The sequence below is a fragment of the Notamacropus eugenii genome, chromosome 2 (genome assembly GCF_028372415.1).
Source record: "Notamacropus eugenii isolate mMacEug1 chromosome 2, mMacEug1.pri_v2, whole genome shotgun sequence".
NCBI lineage: Eukaryota > Metazoa > Chordata > Mammalia > Diprotodontia > Macropodidae > Notamacropus > Notamacropus eugenii.
Window position 1 is genome coordinate 373,615,384 of NC_092873.1, and position 26,509 is coordinate 373,641,892.

Here is a 26,509-nt window from a genome sequence, read left to right on the forward strand (position 1 = left end):
AGCCATACCTGTTTATTTACTCCTTGGTTCACACATGTACTTATACTGACCCTGGGGGGGGGGGGAGAGATTCTCTCTCTCTGTCTCTCTCTGTCACACACATCTATCCTGGGTACATAGCCACAAACAGCATCACCAGAAAGGGTAGCCCAGCTTAGGATTCCTACGTAAATTTTGGCCAAGGTCCCTGAATCCATAAAGCTTCTGAGGCTCTGCAATCCCTAAATAAAAGGTAGTCTGACTCCATCCTTTCCCATGGGCCCATTCTGGCAGAGTAATCATTTGAACCCTTTAAATAAGACTGAAGACCAAGCTATGCTTGGCACCTCAGGGATTCCCCCTTGAGGGCCCAGACTTCTGTCTAAGGGAGTCATTTCTGCCTACAAAGCCTTAATTCTGACTCCATTGTGCCAAGAATTCTATTCACTTAATAATGTGTATTTCTATGGGGTTCTTCATGGTCACACCACATCTGGCAGGGGGACCAGCATTGGAGTAACTGAAGGCAGGAAGAGAAGGTGCTAAGGACAAGGGCTTCCTGATTCTCTGAAATGGTTGGAGACAAGAGAGGAGGCAGCTTCCCTCTCCTCTCTTCTTCTAATAAGCCCCTGTCTGAGAAAGACTCAGAAGTCAGGTTGCTCTTTATTTGAGGCACCACCCTCAGACCTGTGTCTCCTTTCTACCTGAGTTTTGAAGAGGATTATGTCAGTTTCCGATTTCAGTTCAGATTCAAGGACTTCTCCTTTCTATCCAGTTATTTTGGAGTTGTGTAGATAGACTAAATTGCCTCTGAATTAAATGTTTTGTTGGATTTCCAAAAAAGGACAGAGAAAAGAGAAAGAAAGCTAGAAGGGCAGGGGGAAAAAAAGAAGAAAAATAGAACCATAAGAGAAAAAGGAATTAGAGAAAGAGAAAAGAGAGGAGGAAAAAAGGAAGGAAGGAAGAGGAAGGAAGGGAAAAGGAAGAAAGAAAGGAAAAAAGGAAGGAAGAAATAAGGAAGGAAAGAAAGGAAGAGAGAAAGAGAGAAAGAAAGAAAAAGAAGGAAAGAAAGAAAGAAAGAAAGAAAGAAAGAAAGAAAGAAAGAAAGAAAGAAAGAAAGAAAGAAAGAAAGAAAGAAAGAAAGAAAGAAAGGAAGGAAGGAAGGAAGGAAGGAAGAAAGAAACATCAGGTAGCACTCCCAGCTTGCCAGATGCATCTATAGGGCTCTTGGAACTGTTCATACTTGATCAGGATCTGCATGAGGTGAAGGCTCTCGGCAGGAGAGCTGACAACAATTGGAAGGCCTGAATGAAGACCGTGAAGAGACGGGCTGGGGAAGCTGAGGAAAGAGTCTGGGTACTGGGAGAGGAGGGTGGACCGAAGGCTAGGTGGGAAGAAGCTGAGCTAAGAGGCAACTAATGAGAAAACTGAGAGAACCAGACTGAGAGAGAAGGGCCTATATCCCATCCCTTTAGTGTCTCCTAGAGCCAGGCTGGATCTTCAAGCCATGTGAGGGGGTTGCTTCTCCGCCTTGGGCCACGGTGAGAATGATTGGGATAGTTGGCCTTCTAGGAGTTAGGGGCTCCAGGTTCGGGGTCACCGCCAGGAGCTTACTCCGCCCTCTCTGAGCCCCTCTCCTTTTCCCGCCTACCCCAGCCCACCTCCACCCCTACACCTCCGCCTCCGGTCCACCCCACTGGGTCTCGATCAGGCCCAGCAGAAGAGCGCACATCAAGTCTCCTCTTCCTTCCACCGGAACTCCGCTTGTCCAGGCAGTGGCTGGGTGGGCAGGAAGGAGGAGAGAAGGCCTCCGAGACCAGCTCCAGGACCCGAAGCTCACCTCCTCCTGTCCTGGCCAACACACCGACCAACCGACGGCCAGAAGAACAGAATGAGAAGGCCAAGTGGCTCTTGTCTCAGGTTTGCTTTGGGGCCCTGATAGAATCTTCATAGGAGAACAGTCAGTCTGGAGGCAGAAAAGAGGCCGAGGGTCTGTCTGAGGTCAGGATCGGCCCCGATTCCCAAAGCCGAGCAGGGAGACTTCCGCAGCCTCTGGAGAGCGGGGAATGAGGTTAGGCGCAGCCAGGACTGGGGTAGGGCAGCCTCAAGGCTGGAGGGGCCGCCCGGGATACTCCGAAGCCTCCAGTGCCTCCGCTTCTGCCGCGATTGTGGCCATCGGGACCTTCTCGCCCACCCACCAGGATTGGGGAGCCTCCTCAAGACTGGCCCCGCTAATGCCAAGGTTTTCCGAGGTCCACATTCCCACGCGGACAGGTCTATACAGTTTGTCACCAGAACACTCCTTCTTTCCCCGCTTCTCGGGGCTGTGTTCCACTCCCCATAAATTAGCCACAGACGGCTCAAACTCCCTTCATTGTTCTACATCTATTTTTTCTCCCCCAAACTGTCAATATCTCAATTTCCTTATTTTTTTCTCTCTACATCTATTTTCTTTCCTCCTAGCTCCTTCTCTTTCTTCCTCCATGTTCTCTCCCTCCTTTCCTTTCCTCCCTCCCTAGTATTTGGTTTTCTTCCTCTCTCTCTCTCTCTCTCTCTCTCTCTCTCTCTCTCTCTCTGTCTCTTTCTCTTTCTCTCTCCCTCTCCACCTCTCTCCCTCTCCCTTTCTTCCTGTTAGCCTAAGTCTTTAGAATACTGCCAGAAAGTTGGATTTCTCAAGTCAGTTGCTGTTTGGTGACAATTCTCTTTTCAGTTTTCTTCTCTGGAACTCCTCTCTCTAGACAGCTGGATCCCGCTTGGCCTGAAAGAAACTGAGCCCTAAGTGAAGTAGGCTTGTGTGGATCCTCCTGGGTGGGGGACCTCATTGTTTCCAGCTCTTGGAAGAGACATTCTGGAAGCCCTGCTTGCTGCTGCCCTGCTGTGGGACTCTCTGAGGCTCCCTCCTCCTCCCCACCAAAGCCAGATTACATTGCCCCTATCCCTATCCCAGCTAACACAGATCCAGTTTGGTATATCAGCACGATTGCTGGGGGCCTGGAAAGAGGTTTCTACCTGTCTCTTCCAAGACAAACTCAGGAATCACTTTAGGAAAGAGGGACCTCTCAGTAACCAAACTGATGAAATCTGGAATTCTAGGCTTCAAGGCTCAGAATACCCCAGCTAGAGTCAGAGTTCCTGGACTGAGGGACCAAGAATTCGAATTCTGCTCCCCAGCAATTATCTCTCTGGGCTACAGATTTCCTATATATAAAATGGAGCAAGGAGCACTCAGAAAAGAGAGGAGAATAAACAGAAACCAGACATTGGATTATCCAGGCCACCCGCCACCTTCCCACCCCAACTCTTCCCCTGCCCCCCCACATCTGGATTGTTGCTGCAAAAACTTGATTTAATATTTAGTGCAGAATTACCCAGAACTTTCTGGGCCTCTTTAAGTGAAATCCTGCTTCTCTTTCTCCACTTTCCAGAACGAACAATTATCAACAATTATCCATTGACAAGCTATTTCGGGGGCAAAGCATGAGTGAGAAGGGGGAGAAGCATTTGTCAAGGGGACACTGACCAAGAGGCCTACAATTTCCACCTTTTATATGGGAGTGGTGTTGTATCTTCTAGGGAAATTCTTTCTGCTCTTCCCTCCCTGATCTCTCTCCAAACCTTTCTCTGGTCACTAAGGCATAAGTGGTTTTTTGGACTTTTTTTAACTTCTACATTTTGTCTCTGACACTAAGTAGCTATGAAACCCTAGACAAGTCGTTAAATTGTTCTGAACTACAGTTTCCTCATCTGTAAAATTGGGGTTAAAACGACAGCATCTACCTTAGGGATTTGTTATGACTCTCCAATGAGATGGCAATTAGAAAGTATCTTTTAAGTCTTGATGCTTTCTAGAAATGTCAGGCATTATTATTAGCCTTCATTTTCACATGAGCCTTTAACTCTGCTGGAGTTTGAACAAATTTGGGTCTGCTGACCCTTTTTGCTATGTTTAAAATCATCTCCAACTCCCCATCGCCACCACCAACCCACGTGATTCAATTGTTCTTTCGTTATCCTTAAACTCCAGCCATGGATCATGCTCAGGGAAGGTCTGTAAGGGTATCTCTGCTAGCTTGGGTCTTTCTCTTTCTGGGTGCTGACTGAGGTTGTAGCTTTTTCACTCCCTCACTAATCTTCCCTTGGAAAGGGGGCCAGAGCACCACATCATAGCAGAATCCGCTTCCTGCCTGTAACGAGGCTAAGGAACTAGCTAAGAGATGAGCCAGCAGTACACAACTCTCCTCACCTCCCTGAACAGACCCGGTGTCCCATTCCTGTCTTCATTCCTGAGAAGCTCAGGGATGCTAGTGGAGATAAGTGAGAAGCAGTATCTTTCCCCTCATTGTCGAGGAGAGAGCGAACAATCATTTTAGAGGCCCCGAAATCTGGCAGAGAATAATCCCATATGCCTTAGAGCTACTATGCTCGGTTCAAGATGGGAAGATAGTTATGTCCCCTTGGTGACACTCACTGGGGTGCTGCATATCCAGGCCTCAGCTTTTCCAGTTCTGTCTGTCTGTGTATGTGTATCTGTCTGTCTGTTTCTCTGTTTCTGTCTGTCTCTCTCTGATTATGTGTGTGTGTGTGTGTGTGTGTGTGTGTGTGTGTTTCTCTCTTTCATCATTCAGAGAAAGAATCCTATGATGGTGTGTCATGGGTGAAGGAGAGTGGTCATTCCTCCATTCCACAAATTATGAGACAAGTGATGCCTCTTTGGTATGACAGGATGACAGATTTAGGCCAGACCCTAGGAAGAGCTGCCTAGAAGTTATGAAAGGGGTGATTGATCTTCCTGAGAGTATAGGGTTGTGGCTTTCTCTCCACCACCCCCTCCCCGCTTTTCCTGGAGGCTAGAGGTTTTCCACTCTGGTATTGGGGGAAACTGGTTTGGAAAAGAGGACATCAGGATATGATGAAAGCTTTTATTTTTACTGTAGAAAGGAAATGGAATTTGCATTCCAAGAGGGGCAGTGATGTGCAACATTGCACAGCAAGTTGGTGGCAGCCAAGAATTCTGACTACAGAGCAGTGTCATATTAACTTCACCACACTGTTACTTTAGAGAAAGGGGAAAGACACAGCTGGCATTATTTTCTTCTTAAGTGTTAGTTAGGGTAGTGGTGTGTGAGAGGTGTGAAGGAGAAGGGGAGAAGTAACCCTTGTCCCACGCTATGGCATGAAGCCTAGAATGCCCAAAAGATACTCAACCAACCAATCAGCTGCCCTCAAATACCAGTCAGGGCTTCTGCTAACTAAGCCACTTACTAGTTAATTATTTTACCATTAATCAACCAATTAACCAGTCAACTAGATAAACCTACAGCCCCAAACAACCCCAAAGGAGATAGGGACTATAATATAAAAAATGAATGGGAATTGTGGGAAGAGAGATAATAGAGCTGGGAGAAGAATGAGGTTCAGATTCATGAAGCCGAGAGGTACAGAAAACCATGAAACATACACCTATTCCAAGCATACCTCCATCCTCATCTTCTGCTTTCTTCCCTTCCTGAGAGAGGGAGAAAGAGACATGAGAGACATGAGACTGATGAGAGAGAGACCCTGAAAGAGTAGAAAGAGGAAGGGAGGGAGGGGGAGAGAGAGAGAGACATAGAGAGAAACAGAGAGACAGAGAGAGACAGAGAGAGACAGAGAAACAGAGAGACAGAGACAGACACAAAGACAGACAGTCAGAGACAGAGACAGAGAGAACAAGATCTAATGTGCAAGAATGAACATACTCTGAAATTCTGAAACCAGAATTCCTAATTGCCTGACCGATCTTGAAAGTAGTACATATGTGATCTGATCTAAGCTTTGAAATTTACCATAAGTCCCCATGGCAGGGGGTAGTGAGGGCAAGAAACTTACCACCTCCCACTGGGGCTCATGATTACCCAGCTGCCCCCAATCTGCTCCAGACTCCCTAACTTCTGTCCTGCTGGGTTCACCTGGAGGAGGGGTGGGGCAATGAGAACAAGGGGAGGCTGGCATGGTGGAGGAGGAGACCTTGTTTAGAAGGACTGTTGATTTTTCCATTCTTGGAAAGCTAATGTAGGATTTTTGGAAGGAAGGGCATCCTGTAGGTGCTTTCCCTTCCCCTTTGCCTCTCAGCACCTGTTCTCTCACTTCTGACTCCCCAAACTCCTAACTTGTCTTCTTGCTTTTCCCTTCAGGTACCTGGGACTTGAGGAACGAAATACGTGAAGGCCTGGAGATGCAGTGGTTGATGGTCTCACCAGCTTTCCCAGAACTGAGCCAGGGCATTGAATTTATCTGAGGCACTCAAGACCTAGCATTCAAGAAGGCTGGGCACTTAGGAGTCTTGTATATCAGAAAGACCACCATATGAATGGTGGACTGGGGGAATGGCTTTCAAGTCTCATTTACATGACAGGTGAGTTTAGGCAAGGGATTTTGCTTTGCTCATCTAATAGTTTCCTCATCTGCAAAATAGAGGTCAATATGAAATGACTTTCATTTACCTTGCATAAGCTTGCTTGTAAACCTAGGGATCAGCCACAGTTAGTTAGCTATCTTCACTAATAGTCCACTTTGTGGATGATCTGCAGCAGCTTGGAATTCATCTCCTTGCCTCTAGTCTCTCTCCCATCAAGTCCACCCTCCACACAGCTGCCCAAGTGATATTCCTTAAGAAAATATCTGTCCATGTCCCTCCCCTGATCAAGAAACTTCAGTGGCTCCCTATCTTCTCTCAGATAACAGCACAAACTCTTGTCTTTGACGTTTAAATCCGTACACACAACCCAGCTCCAGCATCCTTCCACTCTATTCATATTACTACCCCACATACTCTCTACACTCCAGTCAAACTGGACCACTCTCTGTGTATACAGACAATATTCCCATCTCTGGGCTATATGCCTCTTTGTTCTCCATGTCTAGAAAGCTTTCATAAAATCATAGATGTTAGGATTACAGATTTAGAGCTGGAAAGTGCTGAAGAAGTCATGTGGTCCAACATCCGCATCATCTGGGAAAACAGATGAGGAGACTAGGGTTTAGCAGGGTTAATATTTGCTGGAGATCACACATGTAGGTAGTAAAGGAATGAACCAGAGTTGAATCCAGGTAGTTGGTCTCTCTCTACTATACTGTACTGCTCTTCCCACCTCATTTCTGCCAATGGAAACCTCTGCCTCACTTAAAGGCCAAGCTCAGGTGTCCCTTCCTTCCCAAGATCATATAGGATCACAGATTTAGATCTGAAAGAGAACTTTAAGGCCATCTAGTTAAACCTCCTTATTTTACAGAGAAGGAAACTGAGGCCCAGAGCAGCTCAGAACTTTGTCCAAGATCACCTAGGTACTGAGTGACAGAGCTGCTATTGAAACCCAAGTCCTTTTTTTTCTCTGTTTCTTCCAAAACATGTTTACTGTCTCCTACAGGTTGTGATCTTCTCAAAAGACTTAACACTTGCCATTATTTAGTTTTCTGTGATTGGTGCTAGAACCCTCCTCATAGAATATTAGTCCCTTGCCATTTTATATTTGTATCTTAGGTGTTTATCATAGTGCCTAGCATTTAATAGGCACTTAGTGAATGTTTGCTGGTTAATTAATTAAGGGAGTACTGAATTGGAAATCTAGATATCTGGGTTCTAATCTCAACTCTGTTAGCATGCTGTGGAATCTTGGGTAAGGGACATCTTCCTCACTAGCCCTCAGTTTCCTCATATCTCAAATATAGACATTGATTGGACTAGATCAGGAGTTCCCAACATTTTTTGGTCCCTTGGCTTTCAGTAAACCTTCCCTTACTCCCTGTTAAATAAAAAAGGAAGAAATTCTAGAATTTAACATGAAAATGCACATAAGAAACACAATAAAGATTAAAGTATAAGTAGAATTCATGTGTTTGCAAGCATGTTTAGTAAGAATGGGATAATGCTCCTCCAAAGGTACATCAAAAGTAACTTTACTGATTATAGATAACTTTTAAAAAATAAAAACATTCCCTGTATCCTCCTCCCCACCCCCACAAACTCCTTGTAGTCCATGGGGGTATGTATATACTAGATTGGGACCATTAGAACAGATTATCTTTTCAGATCTGATAATCTGATAATTTGTAATTCCATCATTCAAAATTGACAACTCATTGAAACACTATTTATTCTCTCCAACTAAGATTAGAAGGATGGTCAGAGGAAGGAATGGGAGAGGAGAGAGGGAGGGAGGGAAAAAAGGGACAGAAGAGAAAGTGCAGAGAGAGGAAGGGAAAAGAAGAAAGGGGGATGGAAGAAAAGGAGGGAGGAAGGGAAAGGAAGTGAAGGAGGGAGGAAAGAAGGGAGGGAAGAAATGAAGGATGGCATTTTTCCTAGCACCTTACCTTTCTGATGGCTACAGACTATCCCAGCTGACTCCTACAACTGTTAGAAGCTTTGTGTTATATGCCTAAGGAATTTTCATCAGTACTTCCCATTACAACATTGTTTGCACAATAATAGAGTGACTAGTCAGGCAACTAGATGGCTCAGGGGATAGAGTTAGGAAGACCTGAGTTTAAATTTGCCCTCCAAGACTTACTAGCTGTATGACCCTAGGCAAGTCACTTAACCTATGTTTGCCTTAATCCACTGGAGAAGAAAATGGGCATACCACTCCAGTATCTTTGCCAAGAAAATCCCATTCATCCATTCTAGTCTACTAATCCATACTAGTGGAATGGGCACTGTAAAGAACCCAAGGCAAAGACATGTATAGGCTGGTTTTAGTTGATGCAGGAATTAAGGAAGATCTATGATTTCGTCAATTAATCAATCTATAAGCATTTAGTATGCACCTAGTATGTGCTAGACCCTGGGAATTGAAATACAAAAATGAAGTAATTCCTACCCTCAAGAAGCTTACTTTAAGGGGAGGGAGCACATATATATACATATATACATTTATAGAATATAGACAAAACAGTGACAAGGTAGGTAGAGAGAGGGAAGCCAATAGTCAGGAAAGAGGGTTAAGAAAGTCTTCATGCAAAAGGAGGCACTTGAGCACAGTCTTGAAGGATGTAGGGCATTCATGGAAGTGGAGGTGAGGCTGGAATGTATTCCGGACCCAGAAGATGGAGCACCATATGTGAGGAAGTCTACAGAAAGTCCCAGACAGCCTGGGTCTGATACTTCTCTATATAAATTGCCTTCTGATCTCATTATTCAACCAAAACTCTTCTCTCCAAAGGTACCAGCACTCTCTTAATTACCAATGTAATGGTCTTTTCTCAAACCTCATCCTTCTTGACCTCTCTGCAGCCTCAGACACTGCTGATCACCTTGATATTCTCTTTTCTCTATGTTTTTGGAACACCTGGAACACTCTCCTGGTTCTCCTCCCACCTGACTGTTGGTTCTCAGTCTCCTTTTGCTGAATCACTTTCCAGGTCATGTCCACTAACCATGAGTGTCCCACAGGGCTCCTTGGGTTCTCTTTTCTTCTCCATCTATACTATTTCACTTTGGGATCTCATCAGCTCCAGTGGATTCAATGATCATCTTTATACTGATGATTCTCAGCTATACTTAACCTCATTGCTGATCTTTGGTCTCAGATGGATGTTCCACAGACATTTTTTTTGAGGCAACTGGGGTTAAGTGACTTGCCCAGGGTCATGCAGATAGTAAGTGTCTGAGATCAGATTTGAACTCAGGAAGATTCCATAACATTTTAATTCTAAAACTAAACTCATTATTCTTCACCCCTTCTCCAAAGCCTCTCAGAGGCAAAAGTGATTCTACCCAAGATTCTACCTGATGAAGGAACAGACAGAAGTGGACTTCCCAGGTTTTGAGATAAAGAGATGGTGGTGGGAAATTGGGAAAATTAGGATTTGAATTAGCCTTTTGGGGGGGGCGGTGGGGAAAGCTTATTGTTTTTTACTTGGTGAATTATTTTCATGCTGCAGATAGGGGCAAGGGAAATGAAACCTTTTAGATTACAACTAAGGAAATGAAGAAAAAATTGAAATATGATAATTAGAGAAAATGAGAGAAAATGAAACATTATGACTGACATGTATATTGTACTTTAAGGCTTGAAAAAATTTTTAAAACTTATCTTTAATATATATATATGTATGAGTGTATGTATATATGTATCCCCAGAGCTTAGCACATAGTAGGTACTTAATACATTTATTGACTATTGACATTTCATATGCATTATCTCATTTGATCATTAAAACAACCCTGTAAAGTAAGTGCTTTAGGTGTTATTATCCCCATCTTGCAGATGACAAAACTGAGGATGAGAGAATTGAGGTGACATTTTCCCAAGAAGAGACAGCTATAGTCTGACATGGGATTCCAACCCAGGTCTTATTGAGATTCTAAATCTTGTGCTCTTGTCCGTTATCCCACTTCACCACTTTGATGCCTTGAGAAGTCACCTAATCTACTCCTTGCCTCCAGTCAGTTGGCTGTTTTAAGTTTCTTATAATTCTTTAGAGGAAATATTGCTACTGAGGGTCCTTAACCACCAGTTCCAGAACAGAGATATCACTAGTGGGAGGTAGCTAGCCTTTTGTTCTGGAGTGTCAATATCCCAAGGGGTCCTGCTTCTTCTCTAGGCCAGTATGTCAATCAATCAATTAATCCACAAGCATTTATTAAAAGCCTACTCTTGATAGATTGTCCATCTCTTGGTTGCAAACTTTGAAGTATCCAAGGGAATACTGGTCTACTGCTGGTCTACTGAGGACAGCTTCAACTTACCCCCCCCCCCCACCTCCATTCACCTGCCACCTTCTGCTTCAGCCGCTAATGGGGTGTAGGAATCTGTAGATTACGCCGCAGGAGTACAGCCATGACTGCACAGGGAACAGGTCACTCCTCTCCAAGTATCTCTACACATCTAGAGTTCTCTGTCCTCAGTGCCATCCCTCTTTCCACACAGGCAACTGAATTTGCCCCAGTAGCAATAATTCCTAGCTATGGCTCTGCTTCAGAGCTCCACTTGAGTAGTGCCACCTATTATCTAGCCTCAATCCCTTCAGTTTGGGAGCCAACTGGCCCTCTCATCCCATCATCAGTAGAAGCAGAGACAAACTGGAATTCAGCAGGAAGGTACACAGCCATCCAGAATCAGAGATCACTCTTCACCTTGGTTCTCTCCATTTCCTGGTCCAAACAAGATTCCCTCGGAAGTTTTGTCTGGACAAAGAATGGGAGACCCACTGAGCATTTGAGCCTCAAAGCCAGAAGCAGGACAGGGCCTGGGGCCATAAGCGCAAAGATAAATGACTCTAGAAGGAGAATTCCCCGCCCCCTACACAAAGGAGAGGGAGAAGGCAGCCCCCAGGATCCAGGGCAGAGACTTGGAGGTTGGCCCCTGCTTGCCCCGCCCCTCCTTCCATCCTTGTACATTCTGCATTTTCTCCTTTGAATGCTCCCTTTTATTTATTGGGTTTCATTTAACCTTGGCCATGTCCTCCTGAGATCATTTATTTGGTAACTGTCACTCGGGGCTGCTCTGGTATTAACCTTATAATCCTATTGATTTCCTCCTGGTTGTTTTCTCCCCTTCTTCCCCAGGCGTGTGGGATTTATTCCCAGCTCCATTCATTATTGAGGAGCCATTGCCCCAGGAAGCCAGAGCCTGGTTAGAGGTCTGGCACATCAGCCCAGACTGCTGGATTACTTCCTGGTTCTGCCAACACCGGCATTCTCAGGCACTTGAGTCTAGGGCTTGGCAGGAGCTCTCTGCCAGCCTAAAGTTCTGATGGCAGCATAATCTGCCCATTAGCAGTGGAATAAACCGACTTGGTGGTGCCATACCAGACTGGTCCTTTGAGTGGCTTATGTGGCTGCCTATCAGCTTGGAGGGCATGGTATTGCACCAATCGGCAGCTCCTATTGTTCTCCAAACCCGCCTCTGGCTGCCATCTTGAATTCAACTTGGACAAGGAGGGGGAGGAATATTGTTGTGATTTTGAAAAAGAGATTCCCTCAGGGCATTTGGAGGAGGAGAGAAGGGAACAGGAAAGGGAAAGAGGGAGGGAGCAGAGAGAAGGGCCACATGGCCACCTCAGGCCCTGCTTCTGCCTCCCTCCAACACCTGTAGGAAGGGCAGCTTTGACTTCTGGTAAACTGCAGCTGCAGCTACCAGACAAAACCCCAGCCAATCTCCAGGGGATTAATATCAGTCTATCAGCTGGGACCCTCTTGGTCAGAATGCAGAAAGATAAGACTTTCCCCCTTCATTCATCTATACCAAAACTACACCATCTCCTTCTCCCCCCACCCTCCCAAAGGCATCAGGTTCTTAGGGTCTTGCCATTTCTGGGTTAGGTAGGAATCAATTCCCAGGGGTGGGAGTGGGGGTGGGGCAGAATTCTGTTTTGCCCAGGTTCTGAAGCTCAAGGGTCTGAGCCATATGTCACTGGGAAGTTCATTTCCCCTCAGTTTGCAGGAATGGCTCAGGGATTGACCTGGGGAGTGACCCCTGGTGTCAGGAGGCATTAATGATCTCCATACGGTCAATAAACAGGGAAACAGGCTATTTCTCCATGGGGAGGTGGCATGGGATGAGGGAAGCTCATTAGTCTTATATTCATTCATAAGCATGGGCTCAGTTATTTAGTGCTAGTTTCCTTCCAACACCCTTCTCCCTGTGCTTACTGGAACAATTGGCACCTGTGATTGTCCTCTGCTCTCTGTGAATCCTTTATAGGATTCTTCATGGCTGTTCTTATCCATTCCCTGTCTCTCAACAGGATTTCTCCTCATCTAGTTCAGGTCAAGAGGAGAGTTCCTGAAAGATAGAGAATCTCCAAGCTCCCTCCCTCAGTAATGTCCCCTTTGTTGCCAAAACATAAACATCTTTACAAAACCAGCATCTTAAAGCTATAGTTTGAGCCTATTGTCTATTGCTTTCTCCAAAGAAGAGAGAGAAAATAACTGGTTGTCATTTTCTTTAGGAAAAGTCCCCAGTAAGTAGAAGTTGATCAGTCAATCAAGTCCAGCATCATTGAGAGCAGTGTTCTCCTCCTGGTAGCCTGTGGATATTTCTAGGGAGGAGAGAACTCATCTAGTGGAGTACTGTCATTTTATAGAGGAGGAAACTGAGGTCAAAGGAAGTTGGGTGACTTTCCCATGACTATACATGCTATAACCATCAAAGGCAGGATTTGAATCCAGGTGCTTTGACTGCAACATGAGTACTCTTCTCATTGCACCATGCTGTCAAAACCCATCCAGCAAATCAGTGCCACAACGAGGGGTGGGATGATAAGTTTACCTCAGTTGCCTTTTCCCATGATCATCCATCAGCTATCATTTATTCATTGCATATTATGTGTCAAGCACTGTACTAAGCTCTGGATATACACATACAAGTAGAAAGACAGTTCTTGCCCTCAGGGAGTTTATAATCTAATGAAGAAAGACAATACATTAAAAAGGAAGCTGAAGATGGACAGAGGGGAGACAATGGTACTGGGTGAAAGGTAGAATACAATGTGCAGCCTAGAGAGGAATGAGACTTGGTTGACCTGGGCACTCTCCTTGAGTGGAAGTTCTGGAAGGAAACACCCATCCCATCAGAGGGAGAGGCTGAAAGGGGAGAGGGTACTTCCAGTGGGTGAATTCCATGCTGCACTGAGGCATTAGGTTGAAAAGCCAGGACTTAGAGGAAGTTCAGTGTGCAGCCTGGATGGGAATGAAAGTATTGCAATACCTTTCTAACTGATTTCTTTGCCTCCATCCTCTTCTCTTCCCCTCTCCAATCAGTTAGTCCATTCCACTCATGAATATCACCAGATCAAACTTCTTTAAACATTGGTAGCTCCCTTATCACTGCCAGCCTCTCCCTAACCATGCCACAAGCAATAATAGGGGCTGGTACCAACAGAAAGGATGGAGAGATGGAACTACAGAATGAGGGAACCACCATTAAGATCAGAAAGGGAAGGAATGACAAGATTAACAATGATGGTATTCCTCCTTATCGGAGCTGGCTGCTTACCCTCCTCATCCCATGCCAGATGGACTATTTGAAGCTAGATGCAGTCAGAGGTTCTTAAACAGATGAGAATGGGAGAAGCATCAGTTTGTACAAGTCTTCCCAGGTTTCTCAAAACTGTCCCCTTTATTATTTCTCATAGCACAAATATTGCATTATATTCACATATCTTCATTCATCTATTCCTCAAACAATTGGGAAACTAAAACCCCTTAGTTTCCAGGTCTTGACTTTATCAAAAAGACCTCCTGTAAATATTTTTGCACATATGGGTCCTTTCCCTCTTTTTTTGATCTTTTTGATGTCTAGGAAGGTTGGTAGTATAGTTGGGTCAACAGCTATGCACAGCTTAGTGATTTTTTTTGTACATAGTGACAAATTGCTTTCCAGAATGGCTGGATCAATTTACACCTCCACCAACACTGCATTAGTGTGTCTATTTTCCTGTAGCTTTTCTAGTATTTGTCGTTGCCCTTTTTTTATTATCTTTGCCAATCTGATGAGTGTGAGATGGAACCTCAGAATTTCTTTAATGTATATTTATCTGATTATTAGTGATTTGGAAATCTTTCTATATGGCTATTGATAACTTGGATGTCTTATTTGAAAACTTTCTGTTCATATCCTCTGACAAGCTACATATGAGTAGTGCTGGAGAAATTAAGATGCCAAAAAGTCCAAAATGTGTTCAGTCCAATAGAAGTGTTGTTTATCCTTTGTTCTTGAATAGAACCAGTGACATCAGGAGGATGACGCAAGTGAATTGGATTTAAGTGAGGCAGGAGGAGGTCTCAAAGAGACCTGTCCTGTCTCCACTCCTTAAATGAAGACTGAGCAGTTCATGGCTCCATCCTTCATTGAGAGGGGAAGGAGTATGATGGTATGAGTGTCAAGACTAATTGGATTCTTTTGGTTTTTATTTTTTATTCATTTTCAACTTAGATACAAAAAGGGGAGGAAAAGCATCTCCATGTACATAGCACAATACAGAGAAGATTCAATATGAAACCATGAATCTCCATTTCATACAGTTTACTTTTTGAAAACCTATGTAACAGATACTACAGGTCATTTTCAGAACTACCCTGCTTTTCTTGCTTCCTTTTGAGTTTTGTTCTCTGCTGTGCACTTTTATTTTTTCTCCTTCTTGCCCACCCCACTAAAGAAGACCACCATTAGTCCTAGGTGTATGTGTGTGTGTGTGTGTGTGTGTGTGTGTGTGTGTGTGTGTGTGTAAATTCATACTATACATACTTCTATTTATCAGTTCTTTCTCTGGAGGTGTGTAGCATCTTCCTTCATAGGTCCTTTGTGGTCAGTTTGAGTATTTATAATACTCAAAGTAACATAGGCATTCATAGTTGTTCTTTGAACAATATTGCTGTTACTATGTAAAACATTCTCTTGGTTCTACCCATTTCACTCTTCATTTTTTCATGCAAATCTTTACCATTTTTTTCTAAAAACAACCAGTTCATTATTTTTTATAGCATAATAGTATTACATCATAATCATATATCACAACTTGTTTAGTCATTCTCCTATTGATGGGTATCCCCTTAATTTCCAGTTCTTTGCCACCACAAAGAGCTGCTATGAATATTTTATAACATATAAATTCTTTTCCTTTTTCCCTGATTACCTTGGGAAACACAACTAATAGTGGCATTGCTGGGTTAAAGGATATACACAGTTTTATAATTCTTTGGGCATAATTCTAGATTGCTCTATGAAATGGATAGATCAGTACACAGTTCCATCACTAGGGTGTTGGGTCCCAATTTTTCATGATCCCTTCCAACATTTATCATTTTCCCTTTCTATCACTTTAGGCAATCAGATAGGCATAAGATGATATCTCAAAATTGTTTTAATTTTTATTTCTCTAATCAGTAATGATTTATAGTTTTTCATATGATTATATATAGTTTTGATTTCTTCATCAAAAAACTGCTTGTTCATATCTTTTGACCATTTATCAATTGGGGAATGACTCATACTCGTATAAATTTGACAAAGTTCTCTACATATTTGAGACATGAGATCTTTATCTAAAAATGTCCATAAATTTCCCCCAAAATTTTCTGCTTTCCATCTAATCTTGGATATGTTACTTTTATTTGTACAAAACCTTTTTAATTTAATGTAATCAAAATTATCTATTTTGTACCTCACAATGCTCTCTATCTCTTATTTATTCATAAATTCTTCTCCTATGTGTAAGTCTGATAGGTAATATGTTGTATGTTCTCCTAAGTTTCTTATGGTATTTCCCTCTATATCTAGGTCATATATCCATTTTGACCTTATCTTGGTCAATTGGTCTATGTACAATTTCTGTCAGACTATTTTCTAGGTTTCCCAAAAATTTTTTTTTACCAAATAATGAATTCTTATCCCCAAAGCTTAAATCTTTACATCTGTCAAATATGAGGTTGCTACAATAATTTGCTACTGTGTATTGTATGTCTACTCTGTTCCACTGATCTACCTTTCTGTTTCCTAGCCAGTACCAGATAGTTTGACTGCCTTCTAATATAGTTTGAGATCTAGTATGCTAAACCTCCTTCCTTTACATTTTTAAAATTAATTCATTTGATATTCTTGACCTTTTGCCCTTCCAAATAAATTTTGCTATCATTTTTTTCTAGCTCAATAAAATAAATTTTTTGGTAATTGAATTGGGATTGCACTGAATAGGTAGATTAGGTAAAATTATCATTTTTATTATATTGTCTCTGCTAAAGCATGAACAATATTTCTCCAATTATTTAAATCTGACTTTATAGAAAAAATGTTCTATAATTATGTTCATATAGTTCCCAATTTTGTCTTTAAAATACTCTCCGGTATTTTATACTGTCTATTGTTATTTTAAATGAGATATCACTTACTATCTCTTCTTGCATGGTTTTGTTGGTGATTTATAGAAATGTTGATTATTTATGTTGGTTTATTTTATATACTGCTGTTTTGCTAAAATTATTGTTTCAATTAGCCTATGCTTATTTCTTCAATTTTTTCTTCTCTTGTTACTATTACTAGCATTTCTTTTTTAAAATTTAATTAATTTATTTGTTTTCAATTTTCAACAATCACTTCCATAAGTCTTAAATTTTCTCCTAGATGCTCCTTTTTGAGTGTTGTATTTTGTCAAAAGTTTTTCTGCATCTACAGATATAATCATATGATTTTTATTATTTTTGTTATTGATATAATGTATAATTAATGTACATTAAATGTTTTGCTTATATTAAACCATCCCTGTATTCCTGTCATAAATCCAATTTATTCACAATATATAACCTTTGTCATATATTGTAGTTGAGATTCAATTAGTATTTTATTTAAGATTTTTGTACCCATATTCATTAATAAAATTGGTCTAAAATTTTCTTTCTCTGTTTTTGCTCTTCCTGGTTTACGTAGCAGCACCATGTTTGTTTCATAAAAGAAGTTTGGTACAGCTCCTTTGCCTATTATTCAATATAATTTATTTAATGTTGGAATTAGTTGCATTATGATCTGAAAAGAATGTATGTAATGTTTTTGCTTTTCTGCATTTAAGTTTTTTGCCCTAATATATGGTCAGTTTTTGTAAAGGTATTATATATCCCTAAGGAAAAGGTATATTACTTTCTATTACCATTCAATTCTATCTAGATATAAACTGCCCAAATTAACAGAAGAGGACATAAGTAATCCAATCTTATAAAAAGAAATTAAACATTCCATCAAAGAACTCATTAAGAAAAAGTCTTCAGGACCAGATGGATTCATGAGAGAATTATATCCAACATTTAAAGAACAGTTATATATAAACTATTTGAAAAAATAGGCAAAGAAGGAGTCCTACCAAATTCTTTTTATGATACAAATATGATTTTGATACCTAAATTAAGAAGAGAAAAAACAGATAAGAAAACTATATCCAATTTCCCTGATTTTTTTCTTTGATGAAAAATGTTATCCATCTCCAGTGAACGAACTCATGGAGTCTGAATGCAGATTGAAGCATTTTTTAAAGCTTTCGTTATTTTATTATTATTGGGGTTCTGTTTTCCGGGGGGGGGGGTGGATCTATGTTTTCTTTTGCAATATGGCCAATATGAAAATGTTTTGCATGATTACACATATATAATCTATATCAAATTGCTTGTCTTCTCAAGGAGGAGGGAAAGGAAGAAAGGAGGGAGAGGAGAAAAGGAGGAAGACAATTTGGAAGTCAAAAATTTTTTTGAAATTAATGTTAAATTTTTTTGAGAACTAGAAAAATGTAAGCTGCATGTAAAAATAAAGGTACTGTACAAGATTTAAGATATAATGGATGGAATCATTGTGCCAATTTTCCAGAAAGAAAATATGACTACCCTTTTAAGTTTAATCTGAATTAGTAACATTTTCTCCTTCACTTTATTATGTCCAGACAATGAACAAAGCAGTACATCAAGACCTGGTTTTAAAACTTTTTAAAATTTTAATTTTCAAGGTATAAATGCTCCATGAAAATTCAGCAGTCTTCTTAGCTTATTTGAGCTACTTCTAGCACAGCCCTGGATGGAATTCACTATGTGTAAGATTCTCCTCAGAAATAACCTATCCTTCATTGCAACTTAGAGATTGATCGTCCATAGGTTACACAATTAAGCACTTACTCTTTGCCAGGCACTGTTGTAAGTACTAGGGATACAAAGAAAGGCAAAAACAACTTCCTTGCCTTTAGGGGGCTCCCATTCTAATGGGGGAGACTATCTATAAATAACTATGGTCATACTAAGTATACATAGTACAACTGGATGATAAATTCAGAAGGAAGGTACTGGCAGAGAAGGAGACTAGGAAAGACCTCTTGCAGAAGAAGGGATTTGAGTGGAGTCTTCAAGGAGGCTAGGGAGACTAGGAGGAAGAGGTAAGGAAGAAGAGTGTTCCAGGCTTGGGGGACAGCCAGTGAAAAGACTCAGTCAGGAGACAGTGTCATAGTTTAGAAACAGCCAGGAGACTAGTGTCTCTAGATTGTAAAGGTGGGGATAAAGTGTAAGAAAACTTGAAAGGGAGATGGGTCAGATTGTAAAAGGCTTTAAAAATCAGAGTATTTTATACTTGATCCAAGGGAATCATGGGAGTTTGTTGAGTGAGGAGGTGAGGGTGGTGGTGACCTGGCCAGGCCTATGTTTTAGGAAGATCATTTCTGCAGTTGAGTGAAGGATGGACTGGAGTAGGGAGAGACTTGAAGCAGAGAGAATAAACCAGGAAGCTGTTGCCATGATCCAGATGAATACCATGATAAGAGCCTGCTCTATTTTGAGAAGGTAGAAACAGTAAAACTTGGCAACAAATTGGATAGGTGATGGAAGTGTGAGTGGGAAGTCAAGAATGATATCTAAATTACCAAGTATGGTGGTGCTCTCAGCAGAAATAGGAAAGTTTGGAAGAGAAGAAGTTTGAATTTAGAGGGAAAGATAATGAGTTTTGTTTTGGAAATGTTGAGTTTATGACTATGGGACATAAAATTCAAGAGGCAGTTGAATGGAGGTCAAGAGAGAGGTTTGGATTGGCTAGATCCATCTCAGAATCATATGCATGGTAATGATCACTGAAACCATGGGAGCTGATAAGATCACCAAATGAGGTAAAAGTGAAGAGGGTCCAGGACAGAGGCTTAAGGGTTAGAACAAGTCCATTCTATCTATTACATTACTCCATGCTGCAATAGCCTGTATGGGAGTTAAGGAGGACTTGGACTCGTTAGTATTCATGAGTTGTGGCAAAGGGAATTGATGGGTGATGTATAGTATAGAGATGTTATTGGCAGATCCTGTTTCTGAAATGTCTGGGGCAAAGAAAAACAACAGTTATTAACTTGAGAGACTGGCTAAAGGCAGACCAGATTTAGGGGGAAAGATGAGCTCAGTTTGGGTACATAGAGTTGAGAGGCAGCGTGATACAATGGACCAGTCATTCTGGATTCAAATTCTGTTTCTGCTGCTCCATACCTGTGTGAAGCTGTGTGTTTCCTCATCTATAAAAGGAGAGGTTGAACTGAATGACCTTTGAGATCTATTCCAGCTCCAGGTCTGTGATCCTTGTGAGACATTTAGGTGAAGCCATCATGGAAATTTGGGTCTAGGATTCAGGAAAGAAGTTGAGGTTAGAACTAAAAATAGACATAAAAGCTATGCGGAGATGGTAGGTGAGGCCATAAGCAAGCTTGTCAAGGAAGAGAGTTTAGAGGGAAAAGGAGAAAAAAGTTGAAGACAAATCTTTGGAGAGTCTCCCCTCTCCACTCACACCTACTTGAATACATACCTGGGCAGAGGAAGGGAAGCTCCAAATTCCAGAATAATCATTATAAGTTTTGATTTCCCTCCCCGCTACCATCCCCACACAGGTAAACAAAGTTTTTAGGAACTTGTGAATTGTTTCTTCTTTTTTCAAAATTAATTTATTTTTAGTTTTTAATATTCACTTCCGCAAAATTTTGAATTTCAAATTTTCTCCTCATCTCCCCTTCCCCCACCCCAGGAGAGTGTGTATTTTGAATGCCTTTTCCTCCAATCTGCCTTCCCTTCTATCACTGCCCAGGGCAGCTAGATGGTGCAGCAGATAGAGTGCAGGAGTCAGGAGGACCTGATTTCAAACCTCACCTCAGACACTTGACACTCACAGCTGTGTGACCCTGGGCAAGTCACTTAATCCCAATTGCCTCATCCTGGGTCATCTCCAGTCATCCTGATGAATATCTGGTCACTGGATTCAGATGATTCTGGAGGAGAAGTAAGGCTGGTGACCTGCATAGCCCTCCCTCACTCAAAACAAAGTCAAGTGCAAGTCATGTCATTATTCTCTGATGGCATGGTCTTCTTCATCGATGAAGGACAAACACACGCAAAAAAATCATCCCCCACCCCCTTATCCCCTTCTCTTCTGTTTTCCTGTAGGGCAAGATAGATTTCTATACCCCATTGCCTACATATCTTATTTCCTAGTAGCAATGTAAAAACAATTTTTAACATTCATTTTTAAAGCTTAGAGTCCCACATTCTCTCACTTTCCCCTTCCCATCCACCCTCATCGAGAAGGCAAGCAATTCGATATAGGTTTATACATGTGTAGTCATGCAAAACACTTCCATAATGGTTATGTTGTGAATTATATTTCCCTCTAACCTGTCCCACTTTCCATTTATTCTATTATCTCCTTTGATCTGTCCCTCTACCAAAGTGTTTGCTTCTGATTACCCCTTCCCCCAATCTTCTGTCCCTTCTATTATCCCCCCTCTCTTATCCCATTCCCCTCTGCTTTCCTGTAGGGTAAGATAAACTTCCATTTCCAATTGAGTGTGTATGTTATTCCCTCCTGAAGACAAATCCAATGAAAGTAAGGCTCACTTATTCCATCTCATCTTCCCCTTCTTATCCTCTGTTGTAAAAGCTCTTTCTTGCCTCTTTTTTGTGAGATTTGCTACATTCTACCTCTCCCTTTCTCTTTCTCCTAGTATTATTCCTCTCAACACTTAATTTCTTTTTTTTAGATACCATCCCTTCATATTCAGCTCATCCTGTGAATTGTTTCTTTTTGATGGTGAGATGAGATAAATTTGAGACAAACTGTTGTTATTTGGGTTCCTCTTGGGTGTAGTCCCAGGCTCTATTTCTGTTTTTCAGAAGGAACTCAGAAAGGTTAAATCACTGATCCAAGATCACACAGCAAAGTTCAAGCCAATGTTTAGGGCCCTAGAGGCAACTCCCTCTCCCTGATTCCATGGTGTTGTTTAAAAGGATCTTACCAGTGTTTATTAAAAATGTTGAAGAAAAGGTGTAGAATATGATTTTCATAGTCACCTCCGAAGACAGACTGGCAGCATCCCAGAGCAGTCAGGACAGACTGGGGAGCTGTGTAGACTATACTTACTGCCTAGGTGTTTCATCCTAACTCTTGGCATGGGCTGTAACTAGCCCTACACATGACTGACAGATTCCATTGGTGTTTCTCCCTCCTCACCCCCAGAGATCTAGATTGGTTGTTTTTTTTTTTTTTTTAACAAGGAAGCCCCAACCCAATCTGGTTATTGCTAGAATCTCTTATGAAAAAATTTTAGTGTCAATGACCCAGAAATCATAACAGCAAATTGGAAATAGATTGAAAGCATAAAGCATCTCTCCTTCCTCCTACCCCAACCCCTTGACTGAGTAGCCCATGTGAATAAATACTTGGGACTATTCAAGAGCAGTCCAGAGGCAAGGGGGCTGAAGCCAGGGTTTAGCTTTGACTCCTGTCCCTTCCCTCTCCCTTGACCCTGATCCCACCCCCATAATTGGGGAGGAGCAGCCCTTGGCTCAAAGAGCCTCAGCCACATCCCAAGTAGCCAGAAGGTCTTCAAAGTATAACTCAGGGGCCACCTCCTCCATGTGGTCTTTCCTGATCTCTCCATTTATCAGCATTCTCTCTCCTTGAAGTTTCTGTATGATTCTGAATAGACTTTTCATTTACTTGTGTATCTATCCTATTGCCCCTCCCCACAATGAGCTTACCCAGGATCACACTGTTTTCACTTTTGTCTTTATATCTCCATTGTGTAGCAAAGTGCCTTGAATTTACTAAATGTTTGTTAATTTTCACGGAATTATTTACCAACTCTCCAAGTCAGTGACCATAGTTATTCCCCATCTCCTCCCTTCCTATTTCCATCTGGTTAACTAGGATTCTCAAAGGGGAAAGAAAGTAGGGGAGCCTGACTGTAGCATCTCATTCCTTTCTTGCCCTGCTTCAACAAGACTTCAAGTCAGTCTCTCCTTCCTTCCTCCCTTCCTTCCTTCTTCCCTCCCTCTTCTTCCTTCTTTCTTCCCTCCCTCCTTCTCTTCCTGCTTTTCTTCCTACCATTCTCCCTCAAACACTTGTCAGGACTTCAGGGTTTCACAGTATGTCCTTTCAAAATAAAGTCTTCTTGTCCTATGACCAACACTTGTCTCCCTGTCCTGTACTCTGATCTTCAGCCCTGTGCATCTTCACTTGCATAGGACATAAGAATAACACCAACTCACATTCCTGTTAATACTTTAGAGACTGAACCTGGGTCTGTGATTTCAGATCCAGGTGAGGAAATTCCCTCTACCAATGCAGGTTAGCATCTTCTCTGCAATTTGTTGTCTTAAAGAGTTGCCTAGAGCAGCACTTTTTAAACTAGGGGTCATATAACTGAGCGTGGAGGTTGCAAAAATTTGGCAACAGTAAAAGGTTTCTGAACACGCAACAATCAAAAATTAATTCAAAATCAAACGCATAATGAATCCGAGGTGTTTCTGGCAGCACTTGCCTGTTTGCGTCTTGCAACTCCCCTGCAGCCTTGGTTCTGAACACACAACACGCATACTTTGCACTGTGCACACCATCATGACATGCAATGCCAAGGAATGCTGCAAGAAACACCTGGCTCAGATTTGAGACTTTTGTATGTTGTGAGTTTCAGTGTTTTTGCCATACATACAAAATCATTAAATGAATTTTGGCTTGGGATTAGGACAGAATTTCCAACAATTTTTTAAATGGCCCTAAACATACCTCTGCCATTTTGTAATACATATTTATGTGAAACAGCATTCTCAACATTGACAGTTATACATCAAAATATCAATCAACTATAAAAAATATTGAAGATGCTCTATGTCCTATAGTATTAAATATTCCGCCAAGATTTAATTGTTTATATAAAAAAATAAGCACACCCATCTCATTAGTATGTAAATTTGCCCTCATCTTTAATAAATGATAAAATTATTTGTATACCAAAGAATTATTTTAAAATAAATTTATTTATGATTTATTATCATTAAATGTTTGATTTGTATACCTATTTTATACAACTTTATAACCGGAGTTGCACAAAATTTCTTGGGTGAAGAGGGATTATGAGTGGAAAATCTTTAAGAAGCCCTGACCTAGATCACTGAGAGGTTAAGTGACTTGCCCTGGGCCATACAGCCAGAATGTACTAGAGGTTCGATTTAACATTATTATTTTATTTGACAGAAGAGGAAATGAGGCCCAGGAAGTTAGGGGCTAGTTGAAGGTAAGGGATGGAATTCAGAATTCAAATCCGAAGCTTCTGACTATTAGCCTCACAGTGGATAGAAACTGCCCCTGTTACATTCCTTGGGTCTGGTATAAAGCAAATTTATTAAGTTTGTGAGGACTTCTCAAATCATACCAGTAACTGATCATCTATTCTGATGACATGTATGTGAATCTTCAGGCACCATCCATCAGCCCTGAACAGTAAGTGATAATTTTTTTCTCTCCCATTTGACAGATGGAAAATCCAAATCCAAGACACTGAGGTCTATAATCACCAGAAAAAAAATGACAGAGCCAGAAGTGTAGAAGATGAAACATCTAAAGGTTTTAATTAGATTTTCCTACCCACAGGTGACTTCAAAGATGGCCTGTTCAAGAAATGACTCTTATTCTATAGAATTTGGTGAGGAACTCCATGTATTTATTAAATTCACATTGGACTCCATATCATCTTCATTAATGGCTCCTTCCCAGAACACCAAGAAGCAGCATTCTGGAAGGACAGGTAGCCGCCCTCTTGTTTCCATTGAGGAAGAATGGACTTTTACAGTGCCTTGCACACGATGAAATGTTTGTGGTATTCAGGCACTACATCCTCTGCAAGGCCTTTCCCAATCACCCCCATTGCTAAAATGGGTATAAAAATATTTGCAGAGGTACTGAGGTTGAACAAGTCACTTGGTGTCTCAGTGCCCCAGATACCTCTGAAAGACAGTGGTTCTGAATTTTTTTGGTTTAAGGACCCCTTTATCCCCTTAAAAATTATTGATGATCACCCCAGAGAGCTTTAGTGTAAATGAATTACATGAATCTGTTGATATTTACCATATTAGAAATTAAAATTTAGTGTTATATTTAGAATATAAACTCCTGATATATTTCTATTTCAATCCCAATGCTTGGAACATAGAATGTGTTTTAAAAATCCTTTACCTCTCTCTCCATCTCTCTGTCTCTTTCTTTGTGTCTCTGTCTCTCTTTCTGGGGGGGTGGGGACCAAGGCCCAACTAAGCAGTAGCTTGACTCAATGAGCTGAGGTTGGGCCTAGGTATTAAAAGCCTGACAAAGAGCCAGAATTTGGGTGGGACCAACTCAGGGTAGAGGGTACCAGGAATGATACTCTACCTTCTCACTGGAGTTAGAGAGAAGGAAGATGTTACCTGTGAATCTCGGTGACCATTGGTGTTACTACATATTCTGAGAAACTGATTAAGCCTGGAGTGTGGAAGGGATCAGTAAGGGAGAAGGTAATATTTTTGTATTATAGTATATATACTATAGTATTGTATGCAGCACATATTACTATATATTTTAGCTAATTATAGTATTACATGTAGTATATGTACTACATATTATATGTTTTAGTATGTATTTTACAGAGTATAGTGAATTTTGCTGTTGTTGAGTCTTTTTCAGTTTTATCTGACTCTTTGTGATTCCTTTTTAGCATGGTTGGCCATTTCCTTCTCCAGCTCATTTCACAGATGAGGAAACTGAGGCAAACAGGGTTAAGTGACTCACCCAGGGTCACACAGCTAGTGTCTGAAGCCAAATTTGAATTCACAAAGATGAGTCTTTCAGACTATAAGCCTTGCACCACTGTGCCACTTAGCTGCCCCATACACATAGTGAATTTTAAAGTTGTTCAAATTATTCCTTCCTAGTTTGGGTTCCTGGTAATCCTAACTTCGATACAGACACAAGGATGGATTATTGTCTGAGGACCAATCTAGCTGAGATCAGAAAGTTTCAACAGGTTAGCTGGAGGATGACAAATGTTTCCCTTCTCCTCAGGAAGACATGGGTTTGAGCCCTGCATCTAAAACATAGAGGCTGTGTGACCTTAGGTAAGTCACTTAACTTCTTAGTGCTGTAAGCAATTCTTTAAGACCATAAGTTGTGGAAGAGGTGCCACCCTATAATGGTAGAAGAAGTTTCTTCTCCAGGGAGTTCCCTATACCAATGAAATTACAGGTCTAGTCCCTATCTCTATCCTGATTATGTATCAGACATTGACATTGTATTGCGTAAACGATAACAAGAATGACCCAGCTCTTGAGTAGCACACCCAGTACTGTCCAGTGTTTTTTCCATGATGTCACACTGCCTCTCAAAGACTGGTGGGAGGATTTACTGACTGATTTGTATAAATACAGCATATGCCATTTTCATTATTACTATTTCTGAATTTTCTCTTTTATGTTGACAATATAACCCTGAAAAATTGTGTTGAGCGACTCAAGAATGTGTTGGCAGAGAGAGAAGGGAAAGGGAGTATGGTGGAGGCTGGAGCCAGGGCATCCAGAAGTCGTGCCAATCTTTTTGGAAAGCAAGACGGAATTTTACCATAAGAGCTACAGAACTGTTCATGCCCTTTGACCCAGTGACTTCACTATTGCATGATAGATATCCTAAGGAATTCATTGATGGGAGAAAAAAAACAATGTATGCAAAACTATTCCTAGCAATCTTGTTCCAAATGGCAA

General features: G+C 41.4%; 1 protein-coding gene and 1 long non-coding RNA gene across 4 annotated transcripts in view; one reads left to right on the top strand and one right to left on the bottom strand.

The window, feature by feature from the left end:
• Positions 1 to 2,466, bottom strand: part of TBX4 (T-box transcription factor 4) — a 54,672-nt gene extending 52,206 nt beyond the window's left edge. The window contains exon 1 of one of the 2 annotated variants that reach the window (XM_072646914.1): positions 1,820 to 2,466. In XM_072646914.1, coding sequence (XP_072503015.1) covers positions 1,820 to 1,930 — 111 coding nt within the window. In that variant the 5' untranslated portion in view covers positions 1,931 to 2,466. The remainder of the gene's footprint in view (positions 1 to 1,819) is intronic. The other variant, XM_072646920.1, reaches the window with a different exon arrangement.
• Positions 343 to 25,319, top strand: LOC140528772 (uncharacterized). Of its 2 annotated transcripts, none has more exons than XR_011975292.1 (3): positions 343 to 1,899; positions 6,153 to 6,373; positions 24,259 to 25,319. It is a non-coding gene; the product is annotated as an uncharacterized lncRNA (long non-coding RNA). The 2 variants fall into 2 exon arrangements; XR_011975293.1 differs by lacking the exon at positions 24,259 to 25,319 and adding an exon at positions 14,683 to 16,905.
• Positions 25,320 to 26,509: the final 1,190 nt, after the last annotated feature.